At 40.6% G+C, this 15,398-nt stretch overlaps 1 protein-coding gene across 7 annotated transcripts in view; it reads right to left on the bottom strand.

Annotated features, from left to right (window-relative positions):
- Positions 1-15,398, bottom strand: part of fbxw7 (F-box and WD repeat domain containing 7) — a 368,590-nt gene that overhangs the window by 171,758 nt on the left and 181,434 nt on the right. The window contains exon 1 of one of the 7 annotated variants that reach the window (XM_072550823.1): positions 1,582-1,908. The exons of the other annotated variants lie outside the window; for them this stretch is intronic. Coding sequence (XP_072406924.1) covers positions 1,582-1,686 — 105 coding nt within the window. The 5' untranslated portion in view covers positions 1,687-1,908. Of the gene's footprint in view, positions 1-1,581; positions 1,909-15,398 lie in introns of those variants that run through there. 7 annotated transcript variants of the gene reach the window in all.

Below are 15,398 nucleotides of genomic sequence, written 5' to 3'. Positions count from 1 at the left end.
AAGACCTAATTTTTTTTTTAATTGTCTTAAAGTTTGGATATAGATGGAATAACACATATTGTCTCTTTTAATAAACAATGAAGCTCAGTGCAATTTCAATATCATCCCAGTGTTCTCCAAAGATATGCAAAAACCGCAACTATTTCTGTCAGCTGCTATATGTATCGTGGGATACTTTTAATCTCCTAATGCAGGTTATTAATAGAAGAGAATATCAGTAAAGTGACTGCAGATGGCTGTGTAGTCGATATGCTTCGGTAGTGCATTTTAAAATTGCAGCAACAGCTCAAGTTTGTCGAGAACTATATATATAATGAAAAACTCTATGAACCCAAATGCATTAGATTGTTGCCTCCAATTCTATACTAATTTCATTAAATATAAGCGTGTGTTCTTACATGTTGCTATAAGAATATAAGTTAAAAATAGGTCAGATTGATTGTTCATGAGCACTCGTAACAAATTTAAGTATATTGTTGTTGATGCAATCAGATTTTAAATATAAAAGACTGAATGTGAATTTTTTTTTGCAAGTTAAAGTCAGATAAGAACATTAAACAACACTCATCTCTCATTCCCATTACATAAGTCCTGCAAGTTCCAGTTCAGTTGTCAGCAAATACTTGAAGTAAAAAGGACAAAATACATAACAGTCGTATGATGCAAACATTAATTCTATTTAATCTAACGCCCAGTATAAGTAACTATAAGTACAACTACCTGAAACAGGATTCAAATCATTAATAAATACACCAAGACTTCTTTGTTTATCATTTTGGACTGCAGCTCTTTCTTGAGAGATACATATATAAAATAACCTCCGCCTTCAGAGTGACTTTGGTTCAGCTAGGAAGTCTACAAAGAAAATGCCCATGAAAATACTGTATTCCATACTCACATTTTATATACAAGTTTTCACCATACAAAAGAGATACATTAGGAAACAGTCCCAAATATGTTCATGTCCCTTACAGCAATATATGTTAGATTTTGTGACTGATAACATTGGGCACAAACAAAAATGCAGGATATTTTGAAAACCTCCCCCACACACACACATCATTATAGCATCAACTGGAAAGTTGAAGGTTTTTTACATGACTTTTCAGTAGTTGCAAATACAACGGGTAGTTCATACCAGCAATTAGTTTAGAGGGATAAATAAAATTTTGCCAGAGGCTATCCTGATTGAACCTTGGGTCAGAAATTGGTTTATATCTTCATATTGCGTTGACAACCTTTCAAATTTGCACTGGAATTGCACACTCCTTCAGGTTCTTAATTCTGTAACACTGATTGCACTATTACAATTGCAAATGTACAGTTAATTGTCAACAACACTGAATGTGGAATTTAATTCTGGAGAACATATTACTGGGCACTACTATACAGAGTATGCATCCATTAAGCAAAAATTCAGCTTAATTAATACCCTAACAATTACAGAATCTAAACATGACTTTTAATTTTACCCTCCACCTTCAAAAAGCACGATTGTTAAGCTAACATGCTTGTTACAAATTGGAACAACATACTATCCTGAACAGAAGCATTTTCATAGCATCTCAACACTTCACTCACCCGTCTACGACAACAGGGAAGGCCTTGGGTGATGATGTTGATAGCGATGTTCATGTTAAACATACTGAGCACCTTATGGTGCGATAAAGGTTCTTTCTCACTCATCGAGTCAGCAAAGACTGAACCATGGCTGAAATGGTCATTTTTCTTTAAAAATTACCAAGATGTGTTTTTTTTACTTGATAATGCAATGAAATCCTACTTTACATGTCATGATTTTTAAAATATAATAAACACTGTACACGGAATAGGAGGATCCCAAGGATTTGCTGCCTTTCTTAAGATCTTCTCTCAACAACTACAAAGTTCAATCCACTCCCTAGTCAATAAGCTTTGAAGTTCAAATTCTCGCAGCACGGCCAAACACAGGCCAGTATGACTATAAACTACTTCTGTAGCTGACATCACTGCAAACGACTGCCAATCCTGCAGCTGATACAGCTTTAAACATGCCATCCACAAGGGTCACCCTTCTAGTGTATTTTGGAGAAGCTGGGTTGACTAGCCAAGGAATGTACCCTCTCTGGTTGTGTTTTAAATTCCAGCTGAAATGTGATATCAGCATATGACCGCCCAAACTAAAGCCTGCTGGGGTTCACTCAGGAACCAAACACCATGCCACAGAATTCTTTTTTGCCTAGCTTTTTCAATAGCAATGAAATTTACGAAAATATAAGCTCACAAAACACATGTATCACGTATACATGATTAGAAACTAAAGACAAATATATTTTTAAAGGACAAAGCAGGAGTCATTTCCTGCACATTTAATTTTAAATAATTTGAAAGGACAACTTCTCTTTAAAATCAGCAATCTGTTTACAGTTGCCACAAATACAGCTAATAATTGTAAAACTTTAAAGCACGGCAGTCAACTGTACAGCTGATCATGATTTGCATTATTTGTTTCAGGGTACTAGAGGGAGACGTTTAGTACTATCGCAGTTACAACTGTCAAATTCATGTGTCCTCTACAAGCTAATTAATTCAGCAAATTTCACAGAGGACTCAAGTTTGAAGCTGACCTCTTCCAGTATTATTGGTGTAACTGAAGCAGAATACAAATAACTCTTCCTCCTCTCCAGAACCAAGTCTTGCGGTTCACATTTTGTGTAAAAATTGTTGTGTAACTACATTTGAGTCCTATCTGCTGTTTTTGACTATCCATGTTCTGCAGAGAGATTTTCAAGAATTCTGTGTAATAACAGCACTCTCCAGAACAGAAATAACCCTTTAATATCTTTAAACCACCTTGACACTGAAACTAGACAGACTCTAAGCTCACTCTGGATCCAGCCAAATTAACAATCTATGAGGACTTTAATTATTTCTGGACTTAAAAGGGCTTATTCTAATGTGTGCGCATGCATGTGCATGTGAGAGAGAAAGTAGAAACATTTTTATTATTTTACTCTAGTTCCAGTTTAAGTACAGTAAAACTGAAGGAAACCAGTCTGCTTCTTTTGCAGTCACAGTACAAATAGTTAAACAATCTTTGATTTGGCAAACAAAATTTTTTTTGGAAAAGGCCAGTTGTGGTCAAAGAAGAATGAGAGAAAGAGGGAAGACATTCCACCTTTCCTCTCTTGATTGTAACTCAATGAATACCGGGTGCTGAACATCTCCGCAATTCCCAGGCCTCCCACTTCAATAGATATTTACTTCTCCAACTCAGTATCCCATACTGACAACATACTTCCCCAGTGATTTCAGATAGGGCAGAAACTGGTGCTCTCCAACAGATCTCAATTTTCCTTGATGTTGAAGATGACAGCTAAATATCCCATCTTCCAAATCATGGGGAGGTATTAAATATCATCTTTCTTTAATTTTCAACATTATTGCCTTTAAGTCATGAGGTATAAGTTCTTGCTCCATCTCCCAGGTAGCCATAAAAAAGGTTCAGCCAGCACCATTAGCCTTACAGTATATGGGACTTGCGACATATAACACTAATTAATTAACACTAACTCCCTTTATATCACAAGCGATGACTGAAAGCTTTACTGTTAAACCATATTATACCTTATACACATGTTTAGAAAACAACTCAGAACCTAAGAAAAATGCTTAAAGTGGAAGCATACACTGCTAAACTGAAAGAGCAAATGCACACACAAAATGAAATGGTACATCAAGATAAGTCTAAAGTGTTGGCTAACATTTTGGTTCCGATGGAGTGTAAATATCCACATCAGCAGACCCATCTAACAAAAGTCTCTGCATTAGAGCAAACTTTGCTACAGCTTAGAAAAACAAATTTCTGAATTGCTAACACAGGGAGCTCGTGGCCAAGATAATTTCAATTGCGCCAAGAAACATGCAAACAATTCAGATGAAGCCTTTGGAATAATCTTCAGGAATTCAATAACATTTCTCCCCTAACTGACTGAACCTAATAATTTGAAAAGTTTTGATATGGCTTCCCTACTCAAAGATCTGGAAGTATTATAAATAACAGCAACAGGATCTTGCTATAGGGCAGTGGCTTTGAACCTGCATGCAAAGCAACCCAATTTCATAAAAGGAAACCTACTTGCATTTTGGATTGATTCCTGCTTGTCCTGTATGCAAGACAAATGGAGTGCTGTGGTCAAGGCCATCATAAGGGTGGGGGCGGGGGGGAAAAAAGAGGGGTGGAAAGAGGGGTGGAGAGAGAGAGCAAGAGACACATAAGGTGGGGGGGGGGGGGGGAGAAAAGAGAGAGAGAGATATAAGGGCGGGGGGGGTGAGGGAGAGAGGAGAGAGAGAGGAAAAGGATGGATAATGGTCAGCCTGGGAGACTCAATAGCTGCTAATTGGGATCATTAGTAGCTGACAGTGGATTGGTTGTGGTAGCAGCACAAGTGATGACCATTCCTGAGTGTGGGTTAGGATAAGGACATGGAAGCAGCTGCTCAGGCTCTAAAGTTAATGAACTACATATCAAGTCCTGAAGGCTCCAGTATCCCCAAGTGGAAAGTGAGATGCTGTTCTTCCAGCACGCACTGAGCTTTGCTGGAGCACTGCAGCAAGCTTGAGACGGTGATGTTGGCCAGGGAACATGGTTGTACTTGTGCCATAGCATGTACAGCATGGAAACAAACCCTTCGGTCCAACATGTCCATGCCAACCCAGATATCCTGAATCAATTTAGTCCCATTTGCCTGTGTGTTGAGTAACAGGCAACAGGGAGCTCAGTCAATTTTGCAGATAGAACATAGGTGTGTTCTGCAAAGTGGTTACCCAGCCTGTGTTTCATCTCCCCTCTGTAGAGGAAATTACATTGTGAGCACTGAATATAGTAGACGAGTTGAAGTGCAGATAAATTGCTGCTTCATATACGTGGTATGTCTGGGGCCTTGAGTAGTGAGAAGGGAAAAAGTAAACAGGTAGGTGTTACATCTTCTGCAACTGCACAGGAAGGTGACAGGTGAGTGCAAGGAGGGGTTGGGAGTGGAGGAGGAGGAGTGAACCAAGGTGTCCCAGAGGGAACCATCCCTGCAGAAAGCTCACAAGGGAGGGGATGAGAATGTGTGTCTGGTGCTGGCATCCTACATGAGTTTGCAGACATGGTGGCTAATGATCCTTTGGATGTAGTTGCTGCTGGGTGATAAGTGAGATCCGGAGGACACTACTGACATTCAGTTCTTTCCTACTTTAAACCACAATTCTTCTGATGCTTTACATCAGTTTCAGAATTTCCAATTCATGGGTTCCAGCCACCTCCTCTTCACCACAGACATGCAATCCTTTTACATTCTCCATTCTCCATCAGGATGGTCTCAAGACCACTTATTTTAAGGAAGAAACAAAGGACCTGAATTGTATCCAATCACCATGACTGCCCTCTGCCTGGATAAGCTCATCCTCATGGAGGACAACTTCCCTTTTAACTTTTCCACTTTCTTAGATCAAAGTGTTGCCATTGGCCCTAGTTATATCCATCGCTTTGTGGGGTACATTCCTTGTCCAGTCCTACTTGGTCCTTCTTCACAACTGTTTCTCCAGTATATTGCAGACATCATTGATGTTGCTTCCCTCTCTTATTCGAAATTGGAAACCTTCTTCAATTTCACTTGCACTTTCCCACTCTCCTGGTGGGATCTGAACCAGCTCCTGCACTTCTGCCCTCACCCTTCTCTTCCCTCTCACAAAAACAATACGGTCCTCTGGTTCTCATTTAGCACCCCACCAGCAACCACATCCAAAGGATCATTAGCTGTCATTTCCATCACCTCCAGCAGGATCCCACCGCTAGGTACATATTCCTCCTCCCTTGTCATCCTACTGCAATGACTATTCCCTCTGGGACATCTTAGTCCACGCCTTCTCCACTCCCAATATCTCCATGCCATTTTCCCATGCAATTTCATCCTATATATCCCACAATAACTATGTACCAGAAGTAGTGCGTAAGGAGTTAAACAGTTGCCAGCTTTTATTTAACATTCCTCAACTGCTTCACCAATCCACATTTGCCTGGAGGGGAGTGAGTGTGTCCAAGGTTTCAATGGAATTTGACTTTCAAATCTGTATTGGTTTGACCCACCTGTTAGTAATTTCTGCAGTTGTTCAATGGCTACTCAGCTGTTTGAGTGTTGCCTCAAGAATTACATACCTATTTATTGATTCTTAAGTACTTAATGCATATTTAAAGTGAGCAAATATCAAGAAATGTCAAATCTGCTTTCTGTCATGATATTGTTTGTGGGTTGTGTCTTCACTTTCAAACAAATGGTATTTAAACTTTCAACCTCTCCAGTATAATCTGAAACAGTTGACACCCTATGACAGCACTGAGGATGCATTGAAGTATTGGTGAAATGAAAGTTGGTTGTTTCAGTTTAATATCAAAATTAATTGACTGAATTTAAAAATGACTTTAACCAACTTAGAGGTGAGGACTGCAGATGCTGGAAACCAGAGTTTAGATTAGAGTGGTTCTAGAAAATCACAGCAGGTCAGGCAGCATCCGAGGAGCAGGAAAATCCACATTTCCGACAAAAGCCGTTTTTGCCCAAAACGTCGATTTACTTTGTCCAAATGTAGGCATGGGGCCCAAACCCTATTCACAGCTATCCCTTTGCCTCTTCAGTGGCATCAAAAGTCATCTTGACTACTTTGTATCACATCTGACCCCATATCTTCCTTCCATCCAACCCTACTTCTTGCTATAATCAGGTACAAATTTTTAACTTATAATTTAAAACTGCAGTCTAGACTTTGGCCTTCTGTTCACAACATTTCTGCAGCTACTGTTTTATTCAATCTTTTCTTCATTTGTGGAGATTGTCTTGGATGGTGGAATTTGAATTCAATTAATGAATAATAAATTATAGTTTACAGAATATAAACCGAGCTTTCGTAATTGTGAACATGGAACAATTTTTTTTAAACCCACCTGGTTCATTAATGTCCTATAAAGAAGGAAACCTACCATCTTTGCCAAGTCTGGCCTCCGCTAAATCTGCAGGAAATGGTTGACTCTAAACCACTCTCAGAAATGGCCTCATGAGCCCCTCAATTCAAGGGTAATTAGGAATAGGCAACAATTCCTGGCAAAAGTGAGGACTGCAGATGCTGGAGATTAGAGTCAAAATCAGAGTGGTGCTGTAAGAGAACAGCAGGTCAGGCAGCATATGAGGAGCAGAAAAATTGATGTTTCGGCAGGAGCCCTGCATCAGGAATGAGAGGCTCCTGCCAGAAATGTTAATTCTCTTCTTGTTGAAGGGCTCCTGCCCGAAACATTGACTTTTCTGCTCCTCAGATGCAGCCTTACCTGCTGTGCTTTTCCAGAAGAATTCCTGGCAAGCCAGTGACACCCACGAAGGAGTCAAGGAAACAAACCTTTACCTCCAATTTTGATACCATAAACCCCACTAAAACCACTCTTTTTGTCTGAGCCTGGCTCTGCTCTGATATGGTCCACAGTCTTTCTCTACCAACTGTAAACTTTAGACCAGCCAAAACTCAACTGCCTACAGTCTGTCCTACATCAGGTCTTGCCTGCCTATATTCAATTTTGGTTTTTCAATACCTATACTTCAAAATTTTCATCCTCAACAAGTCCATACCCCTCCCAATCTTAAACTCTCTACAATGTCCTATTAACCCTCAAGCACTCTGGACTCTTGCGTATCTCCCATTTCATCTGTTCTATCATTGGCTTGTCTAGGCTCCATGCTCTTAACCCCTTGTTCTTAAAGCTCTCATTCTAGCCACTTCTCTGACCAAGCTTTTGGTCATTTCTCCTTGTGTGACTCTGCATCCATTTTTGTGCTAATAAACGTCTGAAGCATCATGGAAGGAGTTTTGTTTTAATATTAAAGATGTGATATAAATTCATGCTATTGTGAACACACTGAATAATGTTTTAAATTAAATGCCTTTGCATTATCAATGTATAAATAATCTTTCCAACTGTAACCTATATGCATTAAATCTCAGAGCTTTGCTGCCTAACTTGTGAAAGGAATAGCAGTATATGTAACTTAGCCCCCTCAACACTGAGTGTATCTCACACACTACAATTGAGGTCAATTGTTAAAGACAGTAATGCAAGCTCACATATAGATCATAAAAGGATACAGGTTTTAATTCATTAGAGATTCTACTATATTATGGAAACTCCCTTTGAAAATAAAAGAGGTGGTGCAAATGAAATTCAAATTACAACAGCATCAAATTTTAGACTGTTTTCTGCTGTTTTACAGGGACACAACTGCTTTAAGCTGATTGTTTGTGACCGTTTACATACAAGGCTGCTAGCAATTATCAGCATTGGGTAAGTCTTTGGATGGGATTCTGAGAGACAGGATCTACATGTATATGATTAGGGATGTTCAACTTGGCTTTGTCGTGGGAAATCCTCTCTCACTAACTTGTATTGAGTTTTTTTAAAGAAGTGACTAAGAACACTGATGAAGGCCGAGTGATGGATATTGTTAGCAAGGCATTTGACAAGGTTGCACATGGTAGACTGTGTTTATCAAGGTTAGAACATGTGGAATACAGGGAGAACTAGTCATTTGGAGACAAAATTGGCTTGAAGGTAGGAGACATAGGGTGATAGTGCAGGGCTCTTTTTCTGATTGGAGGTTATTTCCCTCTTTGAGAGTCTGGGCCTTAGGACATAATCTCAGAAGTGGCTGCCCATTTAAGACAGAGAAGAGGAAGAATTTATTCTCTAAGAGAGTGATGAATCTGTGGAACTCTTTACTGCAGAAAGCTGTAGATGCTGGGTTGTTGAGTACATTCAAAACTTAGATAGACATTTTTAGTCAGTAAAGGAATCAAGGCTCAAGAAGAAAAGTCATGACAGTGTACTTGAGGGTCAGATCAGCCACAACCTCACTGAATAGTGGACCAGACTTGATGGGCTGAATAGACTACTTTTGCTTACACAGGTTGCCATCCTGAAAATGTCCTTTTTAATCGCAAGTCTGTCTTCTATTAGGCAATTTTCTATCCATAATAATGTACTCCTTCCAACACCATGAACTCTTAGGAGAAATTATTACTACTTATTATAAAATGGTTTGACAGGTACAGTTCTGACTACATATGTCAGTTACTCAGAAAAACAATCTGCATGTTATCAAACTGACCAAAAGCCCATATTGAAAAGCAGCAGTTAACTCACAGCCACAGATTGAAAAGTGATTGAAAACCTTTATTCTGCATAACTGTAAATAGACATCAGCTCTGATGAACAGTCATCTAGACTCAAAAGGTTAGCTTGCTTTTAGTCTATGGATGCTGCCTGACCTGCTGTGATCTCCAGCATTTGTTGTTTCAGCATCTGCAGTAATTTGCTCCTACATGCTGACTGATTTATCCTTTTCCTAAATTATGAATATTTGGCCCTCAACTTTTTCAATAATTTTCCAACCCCAGAGGTTAGACCGACTGGCTTGTATTTACTCTATCTATCCATGCCTTCATTTTTAAAGAATGGTCGCATATTAGCTGTTCTTTAACCCTCTGGCACGAAATGCGCTGCCAGAGGGAATTGGAAAGTTGTGGTCAGAGTCTTTGCTATTTCTTGCTTCCTTGAATAGCCTAGCTCTGTCAGGCCTGGTGATTTGTCCACCTTCAATTATGTTAAACTTGTTACCGGCTTGAGGGAGACTTATCATTTTGAAAAAGAAATGCGGTTTCCTGGTTATTAGCAGAAAAAAAGTACCCATTACTTCACATTTGAACAAAAATGTTTTTACTGTACAAGAATTGAATAAGGTAAGTACAAAAAACTAAATACCATTATACATTACATCCAAAGGTCACAGGAGTACACACCTTGTCCTACTTTTACTTCCATCCAAAAGATCCCCTCTACATGATTTTGTGGGTTCTTTCACTTCACTTGGGCTCAAACCATCTGCCATAGTTCTCAAAAATTCACTTTGATTCTCAAGTATTTCTGCTATCTGCCAAAATGAGAACTTCTGCGTTCCTTCCACAAGCATCTGGCTTGACAACCTTTCAACTCCCCAGGGCTGTCAACACCCCAACCTCAAGCATAGGCTTCACTGCACTTTTGCTTAGTGACTCCATGTCAGAAAATAGCCAAGCAAAAAGTAAGATTAAGATCCAAGGTTCAGTCTGAACAGTGTCAATACTTTTGGAGGTTAACTTGTAGCGAGGCCTAGTGAGGTCTCACATATCTTTCTAAGCTTCATCTTTCATTTATTACCTATCCTGCCCAAATAGTATCCACGAGGTCCAATTCCAGCCCCATTTTATTGCATGCTATTCCTGGAATAACTTATCACTCAGCAGATATCTGTTGGAAGACGAGCATCCCGTCTATTTCCGCAATCTTTAAAAGGGGCCGCTGTGCACCTTGATAAACACTGGCACTCCAAAGTCACCTTGCTCGTTGACACAGAATTGGAACATGTCAGAGAAGTAGATAATGGTACAGAGATTCTCTGACATGGACCTGGAGGTCTGAGTTGACAAGGTGGTGAAAGGAAAGGAGTAGTCTTCCTGCAGGACCAGAAGAGGAGGTGGTGGCACCACCAATCCTCGAAGCCTGTTTAAACCGGGTCAGTTCAGTTTCCATGGTACAGAGGAATAGCTAAAGTTTTACAAAAAAAGTCAATGGCCTTGGACTGCATCAGGGTCTCTCAGCTACCTCACATTTCCTGCATCTACCACTTAGAAAGGCACTGACTAAGTGTTGCCTGAAACATTTTTCCTCATTCGCTGCTACCCCCAACATCCCCTAGGCTGCCTCCTCGATTCCTTGGAACATCTAACCATCTTTCTACTGTCTACATTAGCAACAACAGCTGTGTCATTCACTTTCACCTGATTTAATCCTTCACTTTCTCTCAGTACAGGAAGTAGTGCAGAACAGGGTGAGAGAGAGAGAGAGAGAGAGAGAGAGAGAGAGAGAGAGAGAGAGAGAGAGAGAGAGAGAGAGAGAGAGAGAGAGAGAACTCTTACAGTAACCCCACTGTCAGCTTCAATCATTGCACACTTTAACTGCTGACTGTGACACCATCTCTCTCATGATCTGCAGGCACAGTGAATATCTCCATGACTGCTGTGGAGATAGACCCAGCTCTGGAAAAACCACTTCCTAAACCTGAGGACAAAAATACAGAGGCTGCAGAGGAATCATAGGCAAGGCTGCCTCACCCCTCACAGGTAGGTACCAACACTTTTGTGGGTACATTTGGCTTCAAGAGCATGGGAGTACAATTTGACAAATACCTCACTATGACTGCTCCACAGCTGGCCAAGGAAGAAACACTCAGACCACTAGCACTCTGGTGACTCTAATGTCAGGAACAAGGGGCTTCATTCACATGGATTAGATTAGATTAGATTAGATTAGATTAGATTAGATTAGATTAGATTAGATTAGATTACTTACAGTGTGGAAACAGGCCCTTCGGCCCAACAAGTCCACACCGCACCCGCCGAAGCGCAACCCACCCATACCCCTACATCTACCCCTTACCTAATACTACGGGCAATTTAGCATGGCCAATTCACCTGACCTGCACATCTTTGGAGTGTGGGAGGAAACCGGAGCACCTGGAGGAAACCCACGCAGACACGGGGAGAACGTGCAAACTCCACACAGAGAGTCGCCTGAGGATCAGGAGGAACAGAAGCAGCAAGAGCCACATGAAACAAAACAACCCCATTACCTAGAAGCTGCACAAGTGCAGACAATCACGCAATTGGCTGGCTGCCTCCATAGATAGATTTGTGGCTGCCTGGGAGAACTAAGACAAGGATGCTCAGACTGCAGGAAATGCAGGCCAACTGGGAACTTGGGGTGCACTACAGATGCCCCATCCTTACAAGGAGACTGGGTGGAGCTATAAGGCAACTAGCTAGAAGAGAATATGAGATTCAACTCAACACACTGCAGAGGTGATGGTGCCCTCCACCAACACCCTATCTGCACTTACAACTCATGGAATGTTAAGCGAGGAAGGTCAACTTGCCTCTGCCAAGGCGACTCTTGATATTTCTGACCCATTCAGGCAAAGACAGAGCTTCCAAGGAAGCACATACAGGGATGCCTTCTGCAACCACCATCAGCTCATAGTGACAATTCTTTGGGTACGTTTGGCTTCAAGAGTATGGGAGCACAATTTGATGATTATCTCAGTGTGACTGCTCTGCAGCTGGCCAAGGAAGAAACACTCAGCTATTGGCACTCTAGTGACTCTGTAATGCTGGCAACCAGGGACTTCATTCACATTTGGGATTATGTTTGGCATGGACTGGTTGGACCAAAGAGTCTGTTTCCATGCTCTATGACTCTATGTACAGGGACTAATCGACCAAACCTCTTGGGTCAGCAGGCTCCACTGCCAAGCAAGTTCCCTCTATACCAGCTGTGGAATCAAGGAGCAGTCTAAAACATAGGAGGAAAAGGAAGAAAAATCAATGGAGACCACGTCAGCGGCATGATGATAATGACTTGTAAATGAGTGTGAACTCTTGTATAAACGTATGTGCTCTAACCGGACATCTGGTGGTTGGTCTCGGTTTAGGCCACTTCATGGCCACAGACAAAGTTCCACAAATGGAGATGTGCAGTGAAAGCTGACTGCATCATACAGAAGCAAGCAGAACAATGCATATACGTGACACTGAGTGATGGTCATACCTTTGAACCTCCTTGTACAATAGCCATAAAGAGTAACTATCAGTGAGTTTCCAGAGGTATGTGTGGCAGGGAGGTGCTACACACTGCAATGGGAACAAGGAAGGATGTTTTTGGATGGCCCAGAAATAGGATCTGTACCAAGTACAGTGCATGTGTCTGTGTGCAATGTTCTTTCTCTTTAAAAGCCCTATCACCAATGGATACTGCAACCTGACTCTCTCACAACTAAGTCTTTTACTCAATTCACCTCAATGTGTTTGCAGCCATTTTCTTCCTGATGTCAATTTCCAACATAATAGAAGGTGACATGATATGTGCGCCGCATAAATGGTTGGCACATTGCACAGATAGAGACTGATGTAGAATACTGGTATGCAGCAAGATGTGCACCCCTTGACAGTGGACTGCTGACTAGCAAGACAAACATCTGGTTGTGTGCCTGGGCCAATTGGCACTACAAAGTAAGGCATGGATGCTGTGAGTTTGCAAGTAGGCATGAAGTCAGCAAGTGCTAAGAAAGCAAGCGAACAGCCCTGAGATGCAGCTTGGTCCAATGGTGAGCTGGCTCCCTGTCCGCATGTATTAAGTGTTCCTGCTGCAGCCTTCCAGTACTGGCTATCATTGTGCTCTACAAATCAAGTCTCTGCTTTCAGGATGCAGTGCCAGTGCATTGGAGAGGTATTGTGATGATCGCGAAGAGTTAGTAAATGACAGATGCCAATTTGTGGGGATGAAAGGTGTATAGAGCTGTGCCTACGGATTGTGCCCTATGCAACGGTTGGTTGTATGTAACATGAAGATTTTTCAGACCAAGTGGCAACTTATGGTTTTTATGTCAAGTTTTCCCAAAGCCTAGCTTGTTTAGCCAGTTTGGGAAGATAGAAAGCACATACCACTCTAAGATTCTACCCTCAGTTTCTGGCAGAGCTTTATTTCTATAGTTTCCGGCAACTTCTATTTCCAGACTCTAAACTCTACCTGCTCTACATGAAAAAGCGTAGATAAAATCCAATCAAAAACAAAATATTTTATGGCAATCTATTCACATGGCAATGGGGAACATTTGGGATGTCCCAGAGAGATTCAAGCAACTACCTCCAGTTCACAAACCTATACTTTTTCTGTAAAGTATATGCATACCCAACCACGCTTTGATCTGGAGTAATTACATGAATAATATTTTTCTAACAGGGACAAATGCAGATATTTTGCAACTTGTTCTGACATCTCATAACACACCTTGAAGCAGGTGGGTCTTGAACCTGGGCTGACAATCTTGCCAGATGCACTGGCTCCATTACAAAGCTAAAAGACCATATTATTTGTACAATTCAATTCTGTCCTTGCCAAATTAACAAAGGCCACCCTCTTATTTGTAGTTACTTCAGGCCGATTTTTTTGTTTTATATTAAATAAAACAATTTCAATCTCCAAACTAAGTGGTACACCTAAAATACATTTTATGAAATTAGACATTTTTGTAACAAATCCCATAGTTGGCTTTATCTAATATTTCAGTTTGCCTCCCAGATTGTGATACTCATGTCACCTTTTTTATGAAAATCAATGCAAAGTCTTCATTGAACATTAAGTGCATGAACATACAAATTAAGAACAAAAGGAGGTCAGTCAGCAACTGAAGCTTGCTCCGCCACTCAGTTAGATCATAACAGGTCTTATTACTCCACAATTCCACATACACAAGGTAACCTTTCACTCCCTTGCTCATCAAGTATCTATCTTTGCCTTAAAATGTTCAAAGACTCTGCTTCCATCACTGTTCTAGAGACTTGTGATGCTGAGGGAAAAAAAAACAATTCTCCTCTTTGTGTTAAATGGGTGATCCCTTAATTTTAATCAGTAACCCAGGTTCTATAATATTGTACTTGAAATACAGATAGACTATCCAGTACCACCATCTTATCAGTTTTGAATGTTGACGGACTGAATTTTCTTCTATGACACTATGACCTAAGTAATAGCCAATTCCTTGGCAAAAAGAGAGGCAAACTGTTCATTTACTACCTAGCCATGATCCCTACTTCCACATGTAAAGTCTCTTTTTGGTTCCCAATTGGTTTCACTGCTCCCTCCACCACCCTCATTATTTATTTGCCTATCAAAATATTTTGGGATCTTCTTTTGTTAGTTGCCAGTTTGTGTCTCTTGCTATTTTACTCCCATCTGAACTTTCTCACTAACATTTGGCTTTTATCTATTTGGCCTAGCTCCAGCTTTGCCTTACTAAAGTTAATTCTCCCCCAATTATTTATTCTTATTCTGGATTATTCATTGCTCTATTCCATGTAATCCTAAACACTATGATACAACAATTACTGTCTTCTAAATATTCCCCACTGAAACTTTATCTACTTGGCTTCATTCAAAAGAACTAGGTCTAACAGTGCCTCCTAAAGCTGTAGAAAATTTCTCCTGAACACCATCTAGGAATATTTGCCTCACTGCCTTTCCACCTTCACTATCTAGTGTAGATTTGGATAATTAAAATCCCCCAGTGTAACTACGCCATAATGTTTGTATCTTTCTGTAATTTCCTTGCACAACTCCAGAATGTTATAGCATTGTAGGAAGCCCTTCAACCAATCACATTGTGCTGGCTCTTCTAAGAGCAACTTACCAGCTTCTACTTCCAACTTTCTCCCTATTGACCTGCACATCATTTCTTTCAGGTAAT

The sequence above is a fragment of the Chiloscyllium punctatum genome, chromosome 1 (assembly GCF_047496795.1).
Source record: "Chiloscyllium punctatum isolate Juve2018m chromosome 1, sChiPun1.3, whole genome shotgun sequence".
Taxonomy (NCBI): Eukaryota; Metazoa; Chordata; class Chondrichthyes; order Orectolobiformes; family Hemiscylliidae; genus Chiloscyllium; species Chiloscyllium punctatum.
This window is presented reverse-complemented; position numbering and strand designations above follow the sequence as displayed.